Below are 16,546 nucleotides of genomic sequence, written 5' to 3' on the forward strand. Positions count from 1 at the left end.
TAGGCCAACATGCTGAGATCAAGATATCAGGGGGCAGCCAGCCGCAAAGCGGGGTTGGTCATATATGCAGAGGCTGAGTATGTACAGGGTCCAATGGTAGTCCAATTACGACCATATGCCTAGTTCAGTGACCTCCAAACCGTCTCGCAAGCGTCAGTATCCTAAGCCCCATCCATCCGACAGGTCACGATTTCAGAAAAGACAGAAGCTTGACGCGCCGGCATCATCATATTGGGATAACCTGTTAAAGATTTGGTTAACCAAAGATGCATTAGAGGAGTTGGATCGAAGAAACAGCCGCCCGAAACCACCCCAGAACCACCATAGACCTGTCACTCGACGATTTTGCACTGAGCTGAAGAAGCGCTGTAATCCTTTTCAGTTTGTTCTGGACTTTCTCCGTGAGTGTGCACCCGCTTGCAAAGCAGATAAAGCGGGTTTCCAGATTGGGAGGACCTGACATCACTGACCTTAGAAATGTACGTAACTACAAATCTATGCAAATACATCATTGCTGATAATATTGCCCAGTTTTCTAAACCGGAAAATTTCCTCAAAAAAGCAATCAGCTCAAGGTCGCAGAGTAGAAAGCGACGCGAATGTTCTCCTCCATCAACAAGCGCAGATACAAGGAGTGCCAACAAGTCCACGAGCACCACACCCTATAATCGTAACTTCCAGCAGAATTTAATTGATCATGGCGTTTACCCTGACGGATATGAATATCCGGATGGCCGAATACCAGCAATACTGGGAGATCAATGAAACACTAGCTCGACCCTGGCCCTCCCTTTTCCCATCGAAGTTCTCTATGAACATTTCCGGAAATCCAAACGAGCAGATACCCACGCATCTAAAGAACAACCGGTCACAATGTCAGTGATTCCTATCATTGAAGGTGATGTTGATGATTCCGAATCCGCCAGAGGGGGATACCCACTAGAGCTTCGTATGATTCTTAGAGACTTCGCTTCGCTCTGTCTGATAAAATTAAAATAGTCGTTATTTTCTTTCTTCGCTGTGAATCTATTCTTTCTTTTATACTAGAGCTCACTTTTGTTTCCTAGTTATTATTTTCTTTTATAAAAAGAGAAGGGAATTGATTTGTTTTCTTTTCTTTTCTTTCTTTCTTTCTTTTTTTTCTTAGAGAATAGAGAGCAATAGTTATCCCTTCGTCTGGCCGCTAGGCACAATTAGCGCATTTTTTTAGTGTGTACATTAGTGTATTAAAAACACAAAATCTACTGGATTAGATGAGAGATTGGCTGTATTGGCATGTTTTTATGTAATTTATGTAATTTATTTGATCTAGCTCTAATTAAGATATAGAATGGAACTCCTGCCAACATCTGCTCTTCAAACAGAGGGGAATATTATTACATACAACACAATCAGATCTTGTTCTTAGAGTTCTATCTTTATTCTCTTCTGTTCTCTTTCTTTTGTACTGACACCAAGCACAAGTTTGAGTGGATGACAGAGAAATCCAATGATGATTCAGATCTGAATTTAATCAAATGGAAGGTAGTGAACTTGAAAACTCAAAGAGTTGATGATAGAGCTGCTGACAAAATTGAACATGAGAAAGGGTAGTAGTGCTAGTGCCAGTGCCAGTGCCAGTGCCAGTAGCTAGTTGATGAAGAATATAAGCATTCACAATAGAATGATTGATAATCCAGTACAGAATTGTCAACCAGGTGCAATTGATGGGCATATGAGTCTCATAGGAAGCTCTATACTGATTTGCTAGGTCAATCCCATTCATATTATGATTATAATCATCAATAATAGTAGGAATCTCCACTGCTTTTTGTCAATTATCTTCAAATATTCTCTGAATTTGAGATCCATTAGTAGATGTCTTTTCTGGGTGTTTTCTGACATGTTCAACAAAGCTGTCTGGCAGATGAATTGTAGACAGTAGTAATACTATATTATTATCTTTCCATTCAAGACAGAGAACTTTATTTTGAGGAATAATACACAGAGTATTGAAGGGAATGTGAGCAGATAATTCAGAGCTTTTCAATTCTTGTAGAAGAGGTGGTAGATTGGCAGGATGGGTAGTTCCACAGACTCCAATTCCTTGCTTTTGAAGATAATGGAATAGAGCAATAGAGATGAAGTAGTTGTCCATATAAATTGAGTAGCCAGCAACCTCTTTACTGTTGTTCAACTCTAGATGTTGCTCGGAGCTCTGCTGCTGATCAGGGTGCTGCTGATTGAGGTGCTGCTGATTGGGGTGCTGCTGATCAGGGTGCTGCTGATCAGAGTGCTGCTGATCGGAGCTCTGCTGCTCGGAGCTCTGCTGCTCAGAGCTCTGCTGCTCAGAGCTCTGCTGCTCGGGGTGCTGCTGATCAGAGCTCTGCTGCTCGGAGCTCTGCTGCTCAGAGCTCTGCTGCTGATCAGAATGCTGCTGCTTGGAGCTCTGCTGCTGATTGGGGTGCTGCAAGAATACAGGCAGCTGTTCAATCAATTCCACCACAAGAGATCCAGTCTTGGTTAATCCTGGAGTCCAGAACATTGTACTTATGCAGAGATTATCATGAGACATAGAAAAGATCCAAAGATAGCCCTGTTCTTCTAGTTCAAAGATCTTATATCTCTGCTTGATTGATTTCTGAGACATTTTAACTGTGTATTTGAATCATTCAAAAAATTGAATCATCATCTCATCAATGAAGAGATTTGAATCTGAATTGTAGTATTTCTGATATACTGTATGGAAGTTGGAGTATAAAGGCTCTAGCTTCTGTATGAAGGAAGAATAGAATGATTCTGATCTGCAAGGATTGGATATATGAATATATCTCTTAATCTACTCAAATTGCTTTTATTCAATGTGAAATCTTGATGAATGAAGTGGTCTCTGAGTGTGATGGGTTAGCACCTGCTAGTAAGTTAACTTACACAACCAATTCTCTATCACCTGTTCACCCTCTCACATGCTCTTGTGTACCCATGGAATACCTCTCTCCTTATGATTCTGCTCTGCATTTGTGTAGTCTCTAATAATTTCTTTATATAATTCTTAATATTCTTTCACTCTATACTTCACTGCAGTATGATCTCTGATATTCTTTTATTTCAATTCTTCTTCTATAAGAATCTTTTTATACAATCTCTTCTTCTGATCTTTCTTCTCTTTCTTTTCTTAATCAATTCATAAACTGTTATCAGAATAGTGTCAAGTTTATTGATATTACTATTGAAATGAATTGTATGAACTGTGCAGATGATATGAATGATTTAATCTGCAACATTAATAACATCTGCTTAATCAGTGGTATATTCATTATATTATAAATTGATTCATCTGTGTTGATCTGAGTACTCTGTGTTTATAATTATATCTAGATGCTCAAGTTAAGTTTAAAAATAAGTTATTCAAGTTCTACAAAGCTGTATCACTGTGATAGTGCTGTGAAGAAGTCTGAGTATTTAGAAGTTTACAACTGTATATCTGTGAAGAGATCAGAGTGTCTATAAAGTATTTTCTTTAAAAGAATAAGAATTGAATCTTCTGATCTTCAAGTTATCAGAATCAAGAATTATAATCTTATATAAAAATAAAATGAATTATAAATATCTCTATAAATATTCTTTCACAGATGAAAATTAAAACCTTGTAGAAGACAATATTGAACTCTGTAGCTTTCTTCAGTAGTAATCTCTGTAGATAACAGAGCTTCAGTAACAACTGAATAATCTAAATATAAATATATTAAAAACTATACAAGCATCAATATTTTTTATATATAAAAGAAGAGAATATCTCTCTCTTCTTAATAAATTTGTAGAAGAACTTTTGATCTACTTAATCTGAAAATAAAAGATAAAAGTCAAATTTGAAGAAGATGAATCTGTGATAGACTCTCTGCTCTCACAAGCTTGCTATATTTATAGTCAGCTAAAAGAAGATACTCTAGCTAAGTTTCAATCTTAAATTGAATTATATATATATAAAATATACATCTCTGAAAAAGTTTTCTGTCAACTAGATATTCTATTCTTGAATTTTATACTTTAAATATATATAATGCAATGATTGAATAGAAACTGTCAGAGAAATATATCACTGATGAACTATCTATCTAACTTTAACAGTAAGATATATAAAGTAGAAGATTAGAATTAAAATAATACTGTCAAGATTAATCTTCTGAGTCAGTATATTAGCTTTAAACTGCTCAAACTCTGTATCTTATATCTTATACTTATATATTATCATGACTACTGCACTCATTTATATCAACTTAACAACAATCTTACACATTTTAATACTGTTCAAGAAAGATGTAATAATTATAGATAGAACTATATATCTACTAATATATCAACTGCATCAGCTGCTTCTGTGGATGCTATAAATTGAATCTTTTATATAAATATAGAATAATCAAAAATATCTGATCTTTCTGAATAAGAAGTTACTGATTAAATTATCTGAGATATCTGTATTTATTACAACAAGTCAGAGCACTTTGTAAGTCAGTATATTAATACAGTAGCTTCTATCTCTGTACTGTAAGTAAACACAACTATATTTATAAATGAATAAAAACAGAGAAAAGAAGAGCTCTTACTCTAAAATATGAATAAGAGTTTAAAAAGTAAGAAGCTAGCTGAAGATTTGAGTAGAAAATGTAAGTGAATACAATTATGATTTCTATCATTGTAAATAGTCTAATCAATATATATACAATGATAGACAGTGATTTTCTTCACTATATTTTTATAAATACTCAGCTAGTAGAAAAGTATAAGCTTCAGTGTATTTCTTTCTCTAAACTGTATAAACTCAGTGAATTTGACAGTCTCAGAGAATTCATCTTCTACAATATAATAAGATTTAATATTAATATAGAAGAGTATAAGAAAAAGAATATTTATATATATAAAATACAGAATCTTGAGTATGATTTAATACTCAGTCTATTATAACTTACAGAATTTGAAATCTTATTAGATATATACAACTGTTGTCTTATTTTCTCAGAAAGTGACTGTGTCTATAAAAAAAATATTGATAGAACTGTTAATCTCACTCAGATATCAGTAGAAGTATTCAAGTTATTAATCTGTCAAATATATAAGAAGAAGAATGTTTAAGTATTTGCTGCTAGTATAATGAATATCAAGAAAGTATTAGAAAAGCTAGAATCTAAAAATCTCAAGAAGCTCTGCAAGAAACTTCTCAAATTATATAAGAATTTTACAGATATATTTGATAAAAAGACAGTCAAAAAGCTTTCTCTTCACTGAGAATATGATATAGATTATATAATTAAGCTTATTAAGAAAGATAATAAAAACTCATAATTATTTTGAGGTTCTCTCTACAGTATGTCATACAATAAGCTTCTTATTTTATAAAAAACACTCAATGAATTACTGAATAAGAGCTTTATTTATATTAACAATTCACTCACTGCAGTCTCTGTACTATTTATGAAGAAATCAGAAGAAGATTTACAATTCTATATCAATTACTGAAAATTTAATAAAATTATATAAAAGAACTGATATTCTCTTCTGCTTATCAATGAAACACTTGAGTGAATAGAAAAAATAAAATAATTTATGAAACTTGACATCTTCACAGTCTTCTATAAGATAAAAATTAATGAAGATAATGAATGACTAATTATCTTTTATACATACTATAAACTATACAAATAAACAGTGATCTTTTTTGAACTAGTGAATACTTTCAATATATTTCAGAAATATATTAACTGAGCTCTATAAAATCTACTTAATAAGATTATATCAGTATATATAGATGATATTCTGATTTTCATTGATGAATCACTTGCTGAATACTGCAAGTATATACAATAGATATTTGACTGTTTATAAAAAGCAGAACTACAAGTGGATATTAACAAGTGCAACTTCAAGATTAAATCTATAATCTATCTAGAATTCATCATTGAAGCTGAAAAAGATGTATAAATAAATTCTAAAAAGATGAAAATAATTCTTAACTGAAAGATATCTATCTCAGTAAAAGAGACTAGAAGTTTTCTAGAATTTATCAACTTCTATCAAAGATTTATCAGAGACTTTTCAGATATCATATAATCACTAACAGATCTGATATGAAAGAACACTGTATTTCAATGAATCACTGAAGCAGACACTGCTTTCAAGAAATTGAAGTATATATTCACAACCACTCTGATACTGCAGTTATTCAACTCAGATAAGTATATAATTCTCAAAACAGATGCTTCAGATTATATAGTAAATGAAGTATTGATATAATATAACAATGAAGATATTCTACAACTCTATATCTTCATCTCAAAGAAGATATTATTTACTGAGTGTAATTATAAGATTTATGATAAGAAGTTTTTGATAATTATACAATATCTCAAAGAATGAGAATCTGAGCTCATGAGTATTGAGAAGTTTGAGATTGTCACTGATTATAAGAATTTAGAATACTTTACAATCACTTGCAAGTTCACAGAAAGATATATATACTGATTACTGTTTCTCAGCTGTTTCTTATTCACAATCTATTATCAATCAGAGACAGAAAACATTTTTATAAATACTCTATTCTGCAGAGAATAAGATATACTCTCTGATAATCTAGATAACAGATGAAAGTATCAAGAATATTGATTAATTAACTTTATAATTATAGAAAGTTTTAGACAATCAGATAGCTTTTATATACATATTAATTTATTCTGAGCTCAGAAATCTTTATTTAAAGAATAATGAAAGTAAACAGCAGAGATGAATGAATTCTGATAATAGATTATAGAAACTGTATAAAGCAAAGTATTTTAATTCTCTACAGATGTATATTCAAGAATGAATATCTCAGTATATTTAATTGACAATGACAATTATCTATATTTTCAAAATAGATAATAAATCTCTAATTCAGAATTCTTATAAATATAAATTATATAAGATATTCACAACTTATCAATGACTGAGTATTCAGAGTGTGAGATTATATACAGTATCATCATTCAAAAATTCTACTGATCAGATATATCAAAAAATATATACTGATTTATATACAATTACAACTGCTGCAGCTCAGTAATAGTATAGTATAAATATTGAAAAGAAATACTAAAATCTCTGTCTGTTTTTGAATAAACTTGATATAATATAGCTATCAACTTTACAGTTTTCTTATCTGAAAGTGATGATTCTATAAATATTCTAATTATTATTAATCATCTCAGTAAAAGTATGATACTGCAGCTCTGTGATAAGATGAATACTGAAGTTATTATAAATATCTTTATCAGAAGCTCATTCTATTATATATATAGTCTATCTTTATTTATTGTATCAGATAAAAATAGTCAGTTTATAAATGCACTTTGAATCTGTGTATATCAGCTACTGAAAATTGAGTGAAAATTATTGATAGTATATTATTCAGAGATCAATAAAATCACTGAGAGAATGATATAGATAGTTAAGAATATTCTCTGAAAGTTCTGTAATTATATATAAGATAACTGAAGTGATCTATTGCTGTATACTGAGATTATTATAAACAGCTGAGATTCTACTATAATAGATATAAATCTATTCTTTCTTCTATATAATTATAATTTAGAGATTCTGAACTTCTCTGAAACTCTCTGAGAAATTATATATATTTACAGTTCTGTATAGATGATAGAGAATATAGTCAGTAAACTCAAGAAAGTCTGTGAATGAGCTGAAGCTTTGATAATCAGTGCTTAATAAAACTATAAAAATCAAATAAATATCAGATGAAGTTCTATAATCTGTTACAGTATAGAAAATAAGATCTGATTAGATCTCAAGAATATAAGAATGAACTGCCTCTCATATATACTGAACTACTGTTATATTAAATACACAGTAGTAGAAGTATTAGATATTTATAACTATTGACTGAACACTCTGTCTGATATTTATAATATCTTTTATATAAATCTACTTTAATCTGTGACTGAGAATCTGTTCTTTTTATAAAAGATCTCTGACTGATAATCATCTGTCATTGTAGAAGAAGACAATGAACTTGAATGAAAAATTGAAGCAATTTTTGATGATAGAATCAATCACTGCTACTGTGAATACCTTGTTAAATAAATAGAATATAATTGCTTAATCTAAGAATCCACATTTATTATAAAAGACACTGTTGCACTCAATGTTTATAAATTCTCACTCATCTCAGTAGAGAGAGATAATGTGATAGATTAGCATCTGCTAGTAAGTTAACTTACACAATCAATTCTCTATCACTCATTCACCCTCTCATATGCTCTTATATACTCACAGAATGCTTCTCTTCTTATGATTCTACTCTGTGCTCATATAGTCTCTAATGATTCCTCTATATAACTTTTAATATTTTTTCACTTCACACTTCACTGCAGTATGATCTCTGATATTCTTTCATTCTAATTCTTCTTCTATAAGAACTCTCTCATACAATCTCTTCTTCTGATCTTTCTTCTCTTTCTTTTCTTAATCAATTTGTAAACTGTTATCAGAATAGTGTCAAGTCTGTTGATATTGCTGTTGAAACAGATTGTACAAACTGCACAGATGGTATGAATGGTTTAATCTGCAATATTGATAACATCTGCTTAATCAGTGGCACACCTGTTACACTGAGTATCATTCTTATTTCAATAATCTCCAATTGCTGGAGATCTATATACTCTCATATAGATAATCTGCCCAAGAAATACCTTGATTTCTGTAGAAGTAGTTGGCTGCCAATTTCAAGAATTGATAACTGAATTCTTTGAAATCTGAATCTCTGTGTAGACATTGATGGAACAGACAATATTCTGAATATCAATCTCTGAGATATAGAGAGAGAATAGAGTATATGGATTTGTTGAATTGATATTGAATAGATTGATTGTTGGAGGCTGCTGTAGAGATTGCATAGAATTGAATTTAATACTCTCTAGAGATGAAATGGATGCCAAAAGTGAACTGAGAGATCATTTTCACTTTGCATCTGTTTTTATACTATCTAATAAAAAATATCAGTTAATCTGATTAAAAGAAGCATTGGAGAATTGGAAATCACCTGTAGAATTCATATTGCTATCTCAGAGTGGACAGAGTGGATAAATTATGATGAGAAGGTTCCAAGGTTGCAGAATGTGTCAAGCAGAAAATATGAGAGTGTGAATCTTGTATCAACAAATCAGATTACATAGAATTTAGTATGAGAAATTATTGGTTGGTACTTCTGAACTAACAGCTTAGTTATTACACTAATTGTATTGCGCTAATTGTGCCTAGCGGCCAGACGAAGGGATAACCAGATTGAAGTAGTTGATAATATCAACTCTTTGTGTCTAATCCTTAAGGTTTCACCTCCAATCCTTAGGGCTAGCGGGGCTAGGAGGGCTTATGTCAGTCCCACCACCCACAGCTGGTCCAAACGTTAGGTGGCACGTGCCTGGGGTACCCGTAGTAATGCCTAACACAAAGTCAACGACGAACTTCCCAGCTTATATCGCAATATACAGATGGAACAAAGTTCGCTTTACACAGAACTACTCTTGTCATGACGACTCATCTAGTTGCCATTGCAAAAGCCACTTTCTCAGCTGGGCTTTTGCGACCAGATCCCACCTCCATCCACCGCGATGAGATCGCCTTTTTCCAAGAATCACTCGACCGCGTAGTGACGCACTGCTCTTCAGGAAACATCCAGGTTTGAACAATGACTCCTCATGTCAGCGCTGAATGGGTTGGTTTACTAAATCGTTGATCGGGGTACCTCCACTAGACTTGCACATCGTGGCTTCTGAAAAATGTGATCCCTTCGTCAACAAGGATTGGGGCTCTAGGCAAATACCTTGTTACTCTATCTGGATCCTTCGAACATGGCGATAAATCACTGGCTGCTGGACAGGGAGCGACTGAGCGCCCAAAGAATTCTTCAAAACGGAAACGATTGCATATCTTATATTTGCTAAATGACCTGTTGCATCACACAAAATACCATGAACAGACAACGTCCGCCTTTTCAAACCTCAGTGGTTCCCTTCAGCCTTTTTTAGTTGATCTTATTAGCCTGGCAGCAAGCTTTGGACATGAGAACAATCCAAAACACCACAAACGATTGAGCGATCTGCTGGATATATGGGCTAGTAACAGTTACTACAGCGGCGATTATATAAACAAACTCCGTGAAACGGTGGATAATTCCTCTTCTCCTGACTTGCTGAATGCAAAATCTGCTTCCAATGGCCTCGATTTAGATACACCGAACAAGACCTCTCCAAGGGACGCTCCCTACGTAATGCCAGCGACACATGGAGACCCGTCCGCGCCATATCATGAACTCCCAGCGGGGAACCTAATGCCACATATAATTCCCAACTCAACAGTTCCAATCCGACCACAAGCAGTAAAGCCTCTTCAGTTTCTTGCAGGACCTGCAGATGAGTCTCTAGCCACCGCAGTGAAAAACTTTCTAAATGACGTGGACAAAATATATAACCCAAATGGGGATTCGTTGGATGGGAGAATTGATGTAGAGATTGATGAACTTGGCCAAGCAGTTTTCCGCGACCCATCAACGGGAGAAGTTGTCGACGGAGAAACATACTATGGTTGGTCACGTTCATTCTGCGAGAATATGAAGAAAAGGAGAGATGGTACCCTTGGCCGTCGGAGCCCAAGTCAAAGTCTCAGCCCAAACCGGAGCTATAGCGCAAAAAGACGGCGACGATATAGCGATAACATCACTGGTGATGACAGGGGACGCTCTAGATCGCCGAGTTCATCCATATCTGACAGCCGCAGTCGAAGCGCCTCGTACTCGCGCTCCCTATCCCGCTCCCGTTCCCGCACGACGCTGCACCGCTCAGGACGCCCAAGATCACGGTCAAGATCGAAATCTTACTCTCCTCGGCCATTATCACCACCTCGCATTCCTCCGAAGCACCAGAATGCGCTTTTCCCTCCCCCAGGAACAACTCCACATATCCCCCTTCCACAAATGCCGTACCCCTTCCGTGGCTCGCAACAATTACCACCTCCCCACCCTCCACCGGTACCCGGTCCTGGTGGTATGTTCATTCCCCCACCTCCCCCAAGGCCTCCAGGCTATCATGGAGCCTGGCCGCCGCCGCCACCACCTCTTCCTTCTCAACATTCGAGCACGACGCCACCATTCCCACCACCTCCACCCCCATTGCCTATGACCATGAGCTACCCAGGCTTCCAACCTCCTGCTGGTGCCGTTGCGCCACAATACCCTCCTAATCTGCATCCACCCCACCTGCCACACCCTGGATCTTACCACTCCCCGGTCCCCCATACGACCCAGGGACCGGGGCCTGGCCACCAGCCTTATCCTGGTGGAGATGCGAATGAGTCTGGGGAAAGTGGGAGTCGGGGAAACGATGCGAGTGGAAGAAAAGGCTGGGGGATGGGAGGTTGGTATTGATTTGGTTATTTAACTTTTCTACGTAACGCTGGATGGTCCGCGTGATTCCTAGGACGTCGGGAAATAGGGTTGACGTTATATTCTATTAGATATTGGCTCGTGGGTTGGGATTTATTGCTTACAATGGCTTTGCAAGATGGCATGATGAATCAGGTCCAGATCGCCATTTGCATAAGCCATGGATCCAACATTTCTAGGAGAGGAGGGTCTGCATTGAGGGTGCACCCGATGAAGAACGTGAAAAAAAAAAATCAGCTCATTATCCTCTCATGCTGTCAAACCAACGCCATTCTCTGTGCCGCAGCCCGAACTCAACGAATCATGATCCTGTAGATGGAACCAACCAATGCCAATGCTTCCCCATGCAGGGCAGAGCCAAGTTAAACACCAGCCAACTTTTGGGAACTGTCTATCAAAACATCCCGTGTAACAATGAGAAAAATTCTGGGTTACTACTCTCTATTCCTGTGTAGATGCTCAAAAAGTAGATTCTCATTGGCTCTGAATTCTCGAAGTATGGTATTTCGCCATTCTCAACATGCTTAATCCGAAAAGTTTGGCTTTTGAAAATATCACGTTAAATTTCAGTACATATAGTGAATGAACGTATGCATATCTCAAATAGATCTACATCATTCGACCCAAATATTGGAATTCCAATAAATAAATACCACTGTGTGTCGATTTAGTCTGATATTGTCTACGAAAATCGAGCACAATTGAGGTATTTGGGGTCACTGGGAGCTACTTCTCGCATCCCACCCCCTCCTAAGATCAAAAACGACCACCTTGTCAAACTCCCCGAATCTCATTAACGAGTGGATAAAGAGCCCAATTTTGAGATATGAAAATTTGTATCTGCGCATCCAGCTATTGTTCGAGTATGCTTCGATTGTCAGCTCCGACCTGAGGGGGCTTGGGGCTGAATAACAGATTCAAGAAGCAGCGTATGACAGCGTATCAGCCTCACATAGATGAAAGAAGAAATGAGGTTCTTCAAGTTTTATATAAATCCTACTGTCGGTGCTCGAGATACCTTAAAGCCAACCCCCTCATCCACATAGTTAGTTATCATAATCAAACCTGGCAAGATTGATCAACCAATATACATAGCACACTCAACATCCCATCGCGATCCCCATCGCCATGTCCCAACCAAATTCCCTCAAAGTACTCCTCCTCCCCTTTCCAGGCTTTGACACCTTGGACCTCTATGCTCCAATCGAGGTCCTGGGCAAGGGCGCAGCCATCGGTGGGCTTGAGATAACGTTTGAAATGGCCACCGTCGCCCAACCAACTCTCAGCGCGGAGAAAGTCCCTGTCTATCGTACCCTCAGCATTTCCCAGGCGATGATGCAGCTCGACCAGTATGAGATCGTTGTCCAGCCTGGCGCCGGCGTTTCCGAAGTAGAAAAGTACCTGGAAACCCCAGAGCTACTTGGACTAGACCCATCCAGCGTGAGGGATCATCTGCAACTGCTCCTGACTTTTTCGCAAATGACTACTCCCTCTCCGCGAGGCTGTAAGCGCGTGTTCCTGTCAATATGCACTGGGGCGCTAGTGGCGGGGTTAGCAGGGGTATTCAGCAACATGGTCGTCACTACCCATTACGCGGGTCTTGAAAAGTTGGGAGAGTATTGTAGGATGGCGGGTCAAGGAACAGTTATTGAGCCCGATATAGGCAACGGGGGTTACGAAGGCTACTCGAATGCGCAGCAGCATTCGTGGAGGTGGGTCACTGTAAACCGACCCGGGTTTGGGGTAAACGTTATCAGCTCTGGAGGAATTAGTTGCGGGCTTGACGCATCATTGTACTTGTTGAGCGAGCTGGAGGTGATGAAGGATGGGCAGCGAGAGAAGGTTGGAGTTGCGAAGGCACACAGGTGCGCGCGGATTATGGAGTATGCATGGCGATGGGCTTAGTAGGTTTCACATCTGCGGTTTCCTGTCCTCAACGTCCCTGTTTTCCATTGTCTTCAAGTCCTATCACTGTAATTCTTTCTGGATGGAAATATCAGGGGCCGGCGGAGGAAGAGCGGAAAGGGCTGCCAACAGATTTTTGAATTGGAGAATAGTCATGTTAGTTAAATAATTAATTCAGACATTGATATCGACAAACATACCAAGCTCCTCAATCCTTAATTCTTTCAAGAGACAACTCGCGGATGATTAAGATTTTGCACAACGGGTATCAAATCGTTGATCTACGGTATGTATGTACTGTACATTCATACCTATATTTGATATCCGAGTATCGCCATGAAGTTGCTGGATATGAATTGTATATCTTCTTTAGCTAGTTAATGATAATCCTAGTGATTACATACAAAATTGGTAACGGTTAACTATTTAATGTTTTCCCTGAAGGCATTCTCATTCTCACGAGTGCTTCGATACTAGAATTCAGTAACAAGAAATCCACCGAATACCTCCAGACGGGCAAAAACCGAATCATCTGCTAATCTTCTTAATATGGACGTTTTACCATCGAGATAGATCTTTTCTATATGATAACAGGGCTTCCAGGCGACAAGATTGGTATGAGAGTTTGGCATATAGGCAACATTTCTCGGGGTAATGTTAAACTGCTTTCCTCCCTCATCTAGTTGTCAAACCACCAGTATACACCTCCTCGTTAGCCGGTTCAAACGATACGAATCTCGATCGATTATTACATATATGTTGCTCAGCGCCAGTAGCAAATATCCAGGAATCTCGAAGATAGTTTAATGTGGGATGTCGGATGTGATACGCCCAAGTTCAAGCAATCTTTTCCTGGAATATTCAGCTCGGAAGTCATCGACCATATCTGCGAAGCGGGAGTTCCCTTTTCCCTCTATCTCAAATTTCTTTTTTCGAAAAGTGACGTACGCGTTATCGATTGATCGATTGGCATGAAAGAAGTCCTGCCATAGATCAAAGTTCCCTTCTATTCCTGCTCGTCGAATCTTATGTTCAATCAACATCCACTCATCTAGCCACTTATTTAAACCTCTTTTAGGCGGTTTGCGAAGATTCTCATATCTTAAACGTGCCTCGTACTGACACTCCGCTATGCTTGGGCATAACCTCTTTTTGAGAGCAATTAAAAGCTTTTTGACATCGATAGGCTCATTTTCAATTAATGCCATCTCAAGCTCTCTGGGTTCCACTGTTTCAAGGATGTCATGTTTGATCCTGTTTACACCATCGACCTTCACCCGATATTTCATCATTTCGTTGTCATATTGTGCGTTCTCCATTTTCCATCGCATTATTGCTTCTGGAGTAAGTTCAGTGGGGATATCGGGGGGGGAGGGCCGTGCTAATTGACTAATATGCTCAGGACTTTTATCATCGATGAATTCCAGTACATTATCGTCTTTGGCTAAGGATAGAATCAGTTTGTACCATAGATCCCAGTCCTTGGAGGAGCTCAAGATAACCGGGAGTCTTGGTGTCATGATTACTGCTGCAATCTTGGGCGATCCGTCGTTGTTTTCGATCTTCGCATTCAAACATGAATGGAATCGATATAGAATCGAATGGATATGGATAGGTCGCGATCGTATGCCGATGAGGGCAAGGATGATAATTATACAGTAAGGTGTTTTGCCGCTATGCCGGGTTCACTTGCCATCGGAATTATATATGATATTTCGTTGTCCTATCAAACATATCGTACTCGTCATCTACTGGATTCGCGGTGTCAGAGGATAACCTCCGAGATATCTTGGCACTGCCATTCTTGGCGAAGTGGAGAATGTTCTAGTAATATCTTCTGCTCGTAGTCGATCCCTTCCTTATAAATACTACCTACTTTACCATGTAATTATCAGGATATAGATAGTCAAGTCAATTCAATCATTATCTATCAATATTCAGTAATTGGGTCAATATTCGGACGATTAACCACCGTTCCGATCCCAGATCGAATCTCGTCATTGACCTTAAGTACGACAATATCTAAATCTTATCCATTCATTCCTTATAAATATTACTATCATTCAATGTGTCGGAGATAATATCTCATAATATCTCATATATCAGAGATCTTATATCGCATCTTCGCTTTTTGAAACCTGAGCACACCACCGCTGAATCTTAGCACTGCCTCGTATAATCGAGCATTCTCCTCCTTATAAATACTGCCTGTTTATCATGTAATTATCAGCGTCATCATAGCCAATTCAATATTCTATCGATATTCAGTATTTGAGCCAGTATTCGGACATTATCCGTTCCGACACAATGTAATTAGCTAGAATATCTATTACAGATCAATTCAGCTTGATATTTAGTGATTTTGAGGTAATATTTGGATTATTCTAGAATTCCGACACATCCCTCTCATTATAAATACTGCTGCAATCTTTCCTGTAATTATCATGATATTCATTAATTGAATTATTCTCTTGATATCCAGTAATTTATGTGCAATATTCGGACATCGTCCAGTACTGATACTAGTGATTAAGTGCAAAATTGGTAGCTAGTAAATATTTTTGGACCAGAATGTAGCAGATCTCGGCGAAGCTAGCTTCACAGATGAAGATAACAGAGAACAGGACATTATGTTAGATGTCTACAGAGCGCCAGAGGTTATTCTCAATATGCATTAAGACAATGCTTTTGATATTTGGAGCATTGCTATGATGGCCATGGAGGACAATTACCGTTATATTCCCTTCATATTCCGGTGGCATTATTATTTGGTAAGTTGCGTATTATCTTTTTCTAGGACGAAAATGACCAACAACCCCTGGGTACCAAATGGTAATACAAGCTGGCTCGATCTGTAATTTTATATATCCAGGCTCATAATAGCTATTTCGAAAGTAAGCAGGGGTGCTGTTGCTCGACACGGGAATGCCTCATAATGATTTTTCACATTTACCAGATCCTCACTGTTAAAAATGCCCCTAATTCTCAATCTGATTCCTCATCGCTGACTCTCATCCTGGGCTAATACTGACTCTTTACCACCCCTAATCAGCGTTGGAGCTAGTGACGGTGGTACGGTGCACTCGCAATTTGTTCAGTATCCATGGATGTAATGGAGTGCTTTTAGGTGGGATGAGAATCGTGGATTGTAATATCATAAAACAGTGGCATAACTGG

General features: G+C 37.3%; 4 protein-coding genes across 4 annotated transcripts; 3 read left to right on the plus strand and 1 right to left on the minus strand.

The window, feature by feature from the left end:
• Positions 1-115: 115 nt before the first annotated feature.
• Positions 116-765, plus strand: HCBG_06472 (uncharacterized protein; the record flags this gene model as incomplete). The annotated part of the gene is made up of 2 exons (XM_045433521.1): positions 116-401; positions 476-765. 2 exons carry the CDS (start codon positions 116-118, stop codon positions 763-765), a joined length of 576 nt encoding a protein of 191 aa, XP_045285834.1.
• An 8,735-nt stretch (positions 766-9,500) lies between these two features.
• Positions 9,501-12,016, plus strand: HCBG_06473 (uncharacterized protein; the record flags this gene model as incomplete). The annotated part of the gene is made up of 3 exons (XM_045433522.1): positions 9,501-9,703; positions 9,779-11,066; positions 11,103-12,016. 3 exons carry the CDS (start codon positions 9,554-9,556, stop codon positions 11,444-11,446), a joined length of 1,782 nt encoding a protein of 593 aa, XP_045285835.1.
• A 576-nt stretch (positions 12,017-12,592) lies between these two features.
• On the plus strand, positions 12,593-13,369 carry HCBG_06474 (ThiJ/PfpI family protein; the record flags this gene model as incomplete). The annotated part of the gene is made up of 1 exon (XM_045433523.1): positions 12,593-13,369. One exon carries the CDS (start codon positions 12,593-12,595, stop codon positions 13,367-13,369), a length of 777 nt encoding a protein of 258 aa, XP_045285836.1.
• An 803-nt stretch (positions 13,370-14,172) lies between these two features.
• HCBG_06475 (uncharacterized protein) lies at positions 14,173-14,889 on the minus strand (the record flags this gene model as incomplete). The annotated part of the gene is made up of 1 exon (XM_045433524.1): positions 14,173-14,889. The coding sequence occupies one exon, from the start codon at positions 14,887-14,889 to the stop codon at positions 14,173-14,175; it is 717 nt and encodes a 238-aa protein (XP_045285837.1).
• Between the last annotated feature and the right edge of the window lie 1,657 nt (positions 14,890-16,546).

This window comes from Histoplasma capsulatum (genome assembly GCF_000150115.1).
Source record: "Histoplasma capsulatum G186AR genomic scaffold supercont2.9, whole genome shotgun sequence".
Lineage (NCBI taxonomy): Eukaryota > Fungi > Ascomycota > Eurotiomycetes > Onygenales > Ajellomycetaceae > Histoplasma > Histoplasma capsulatum.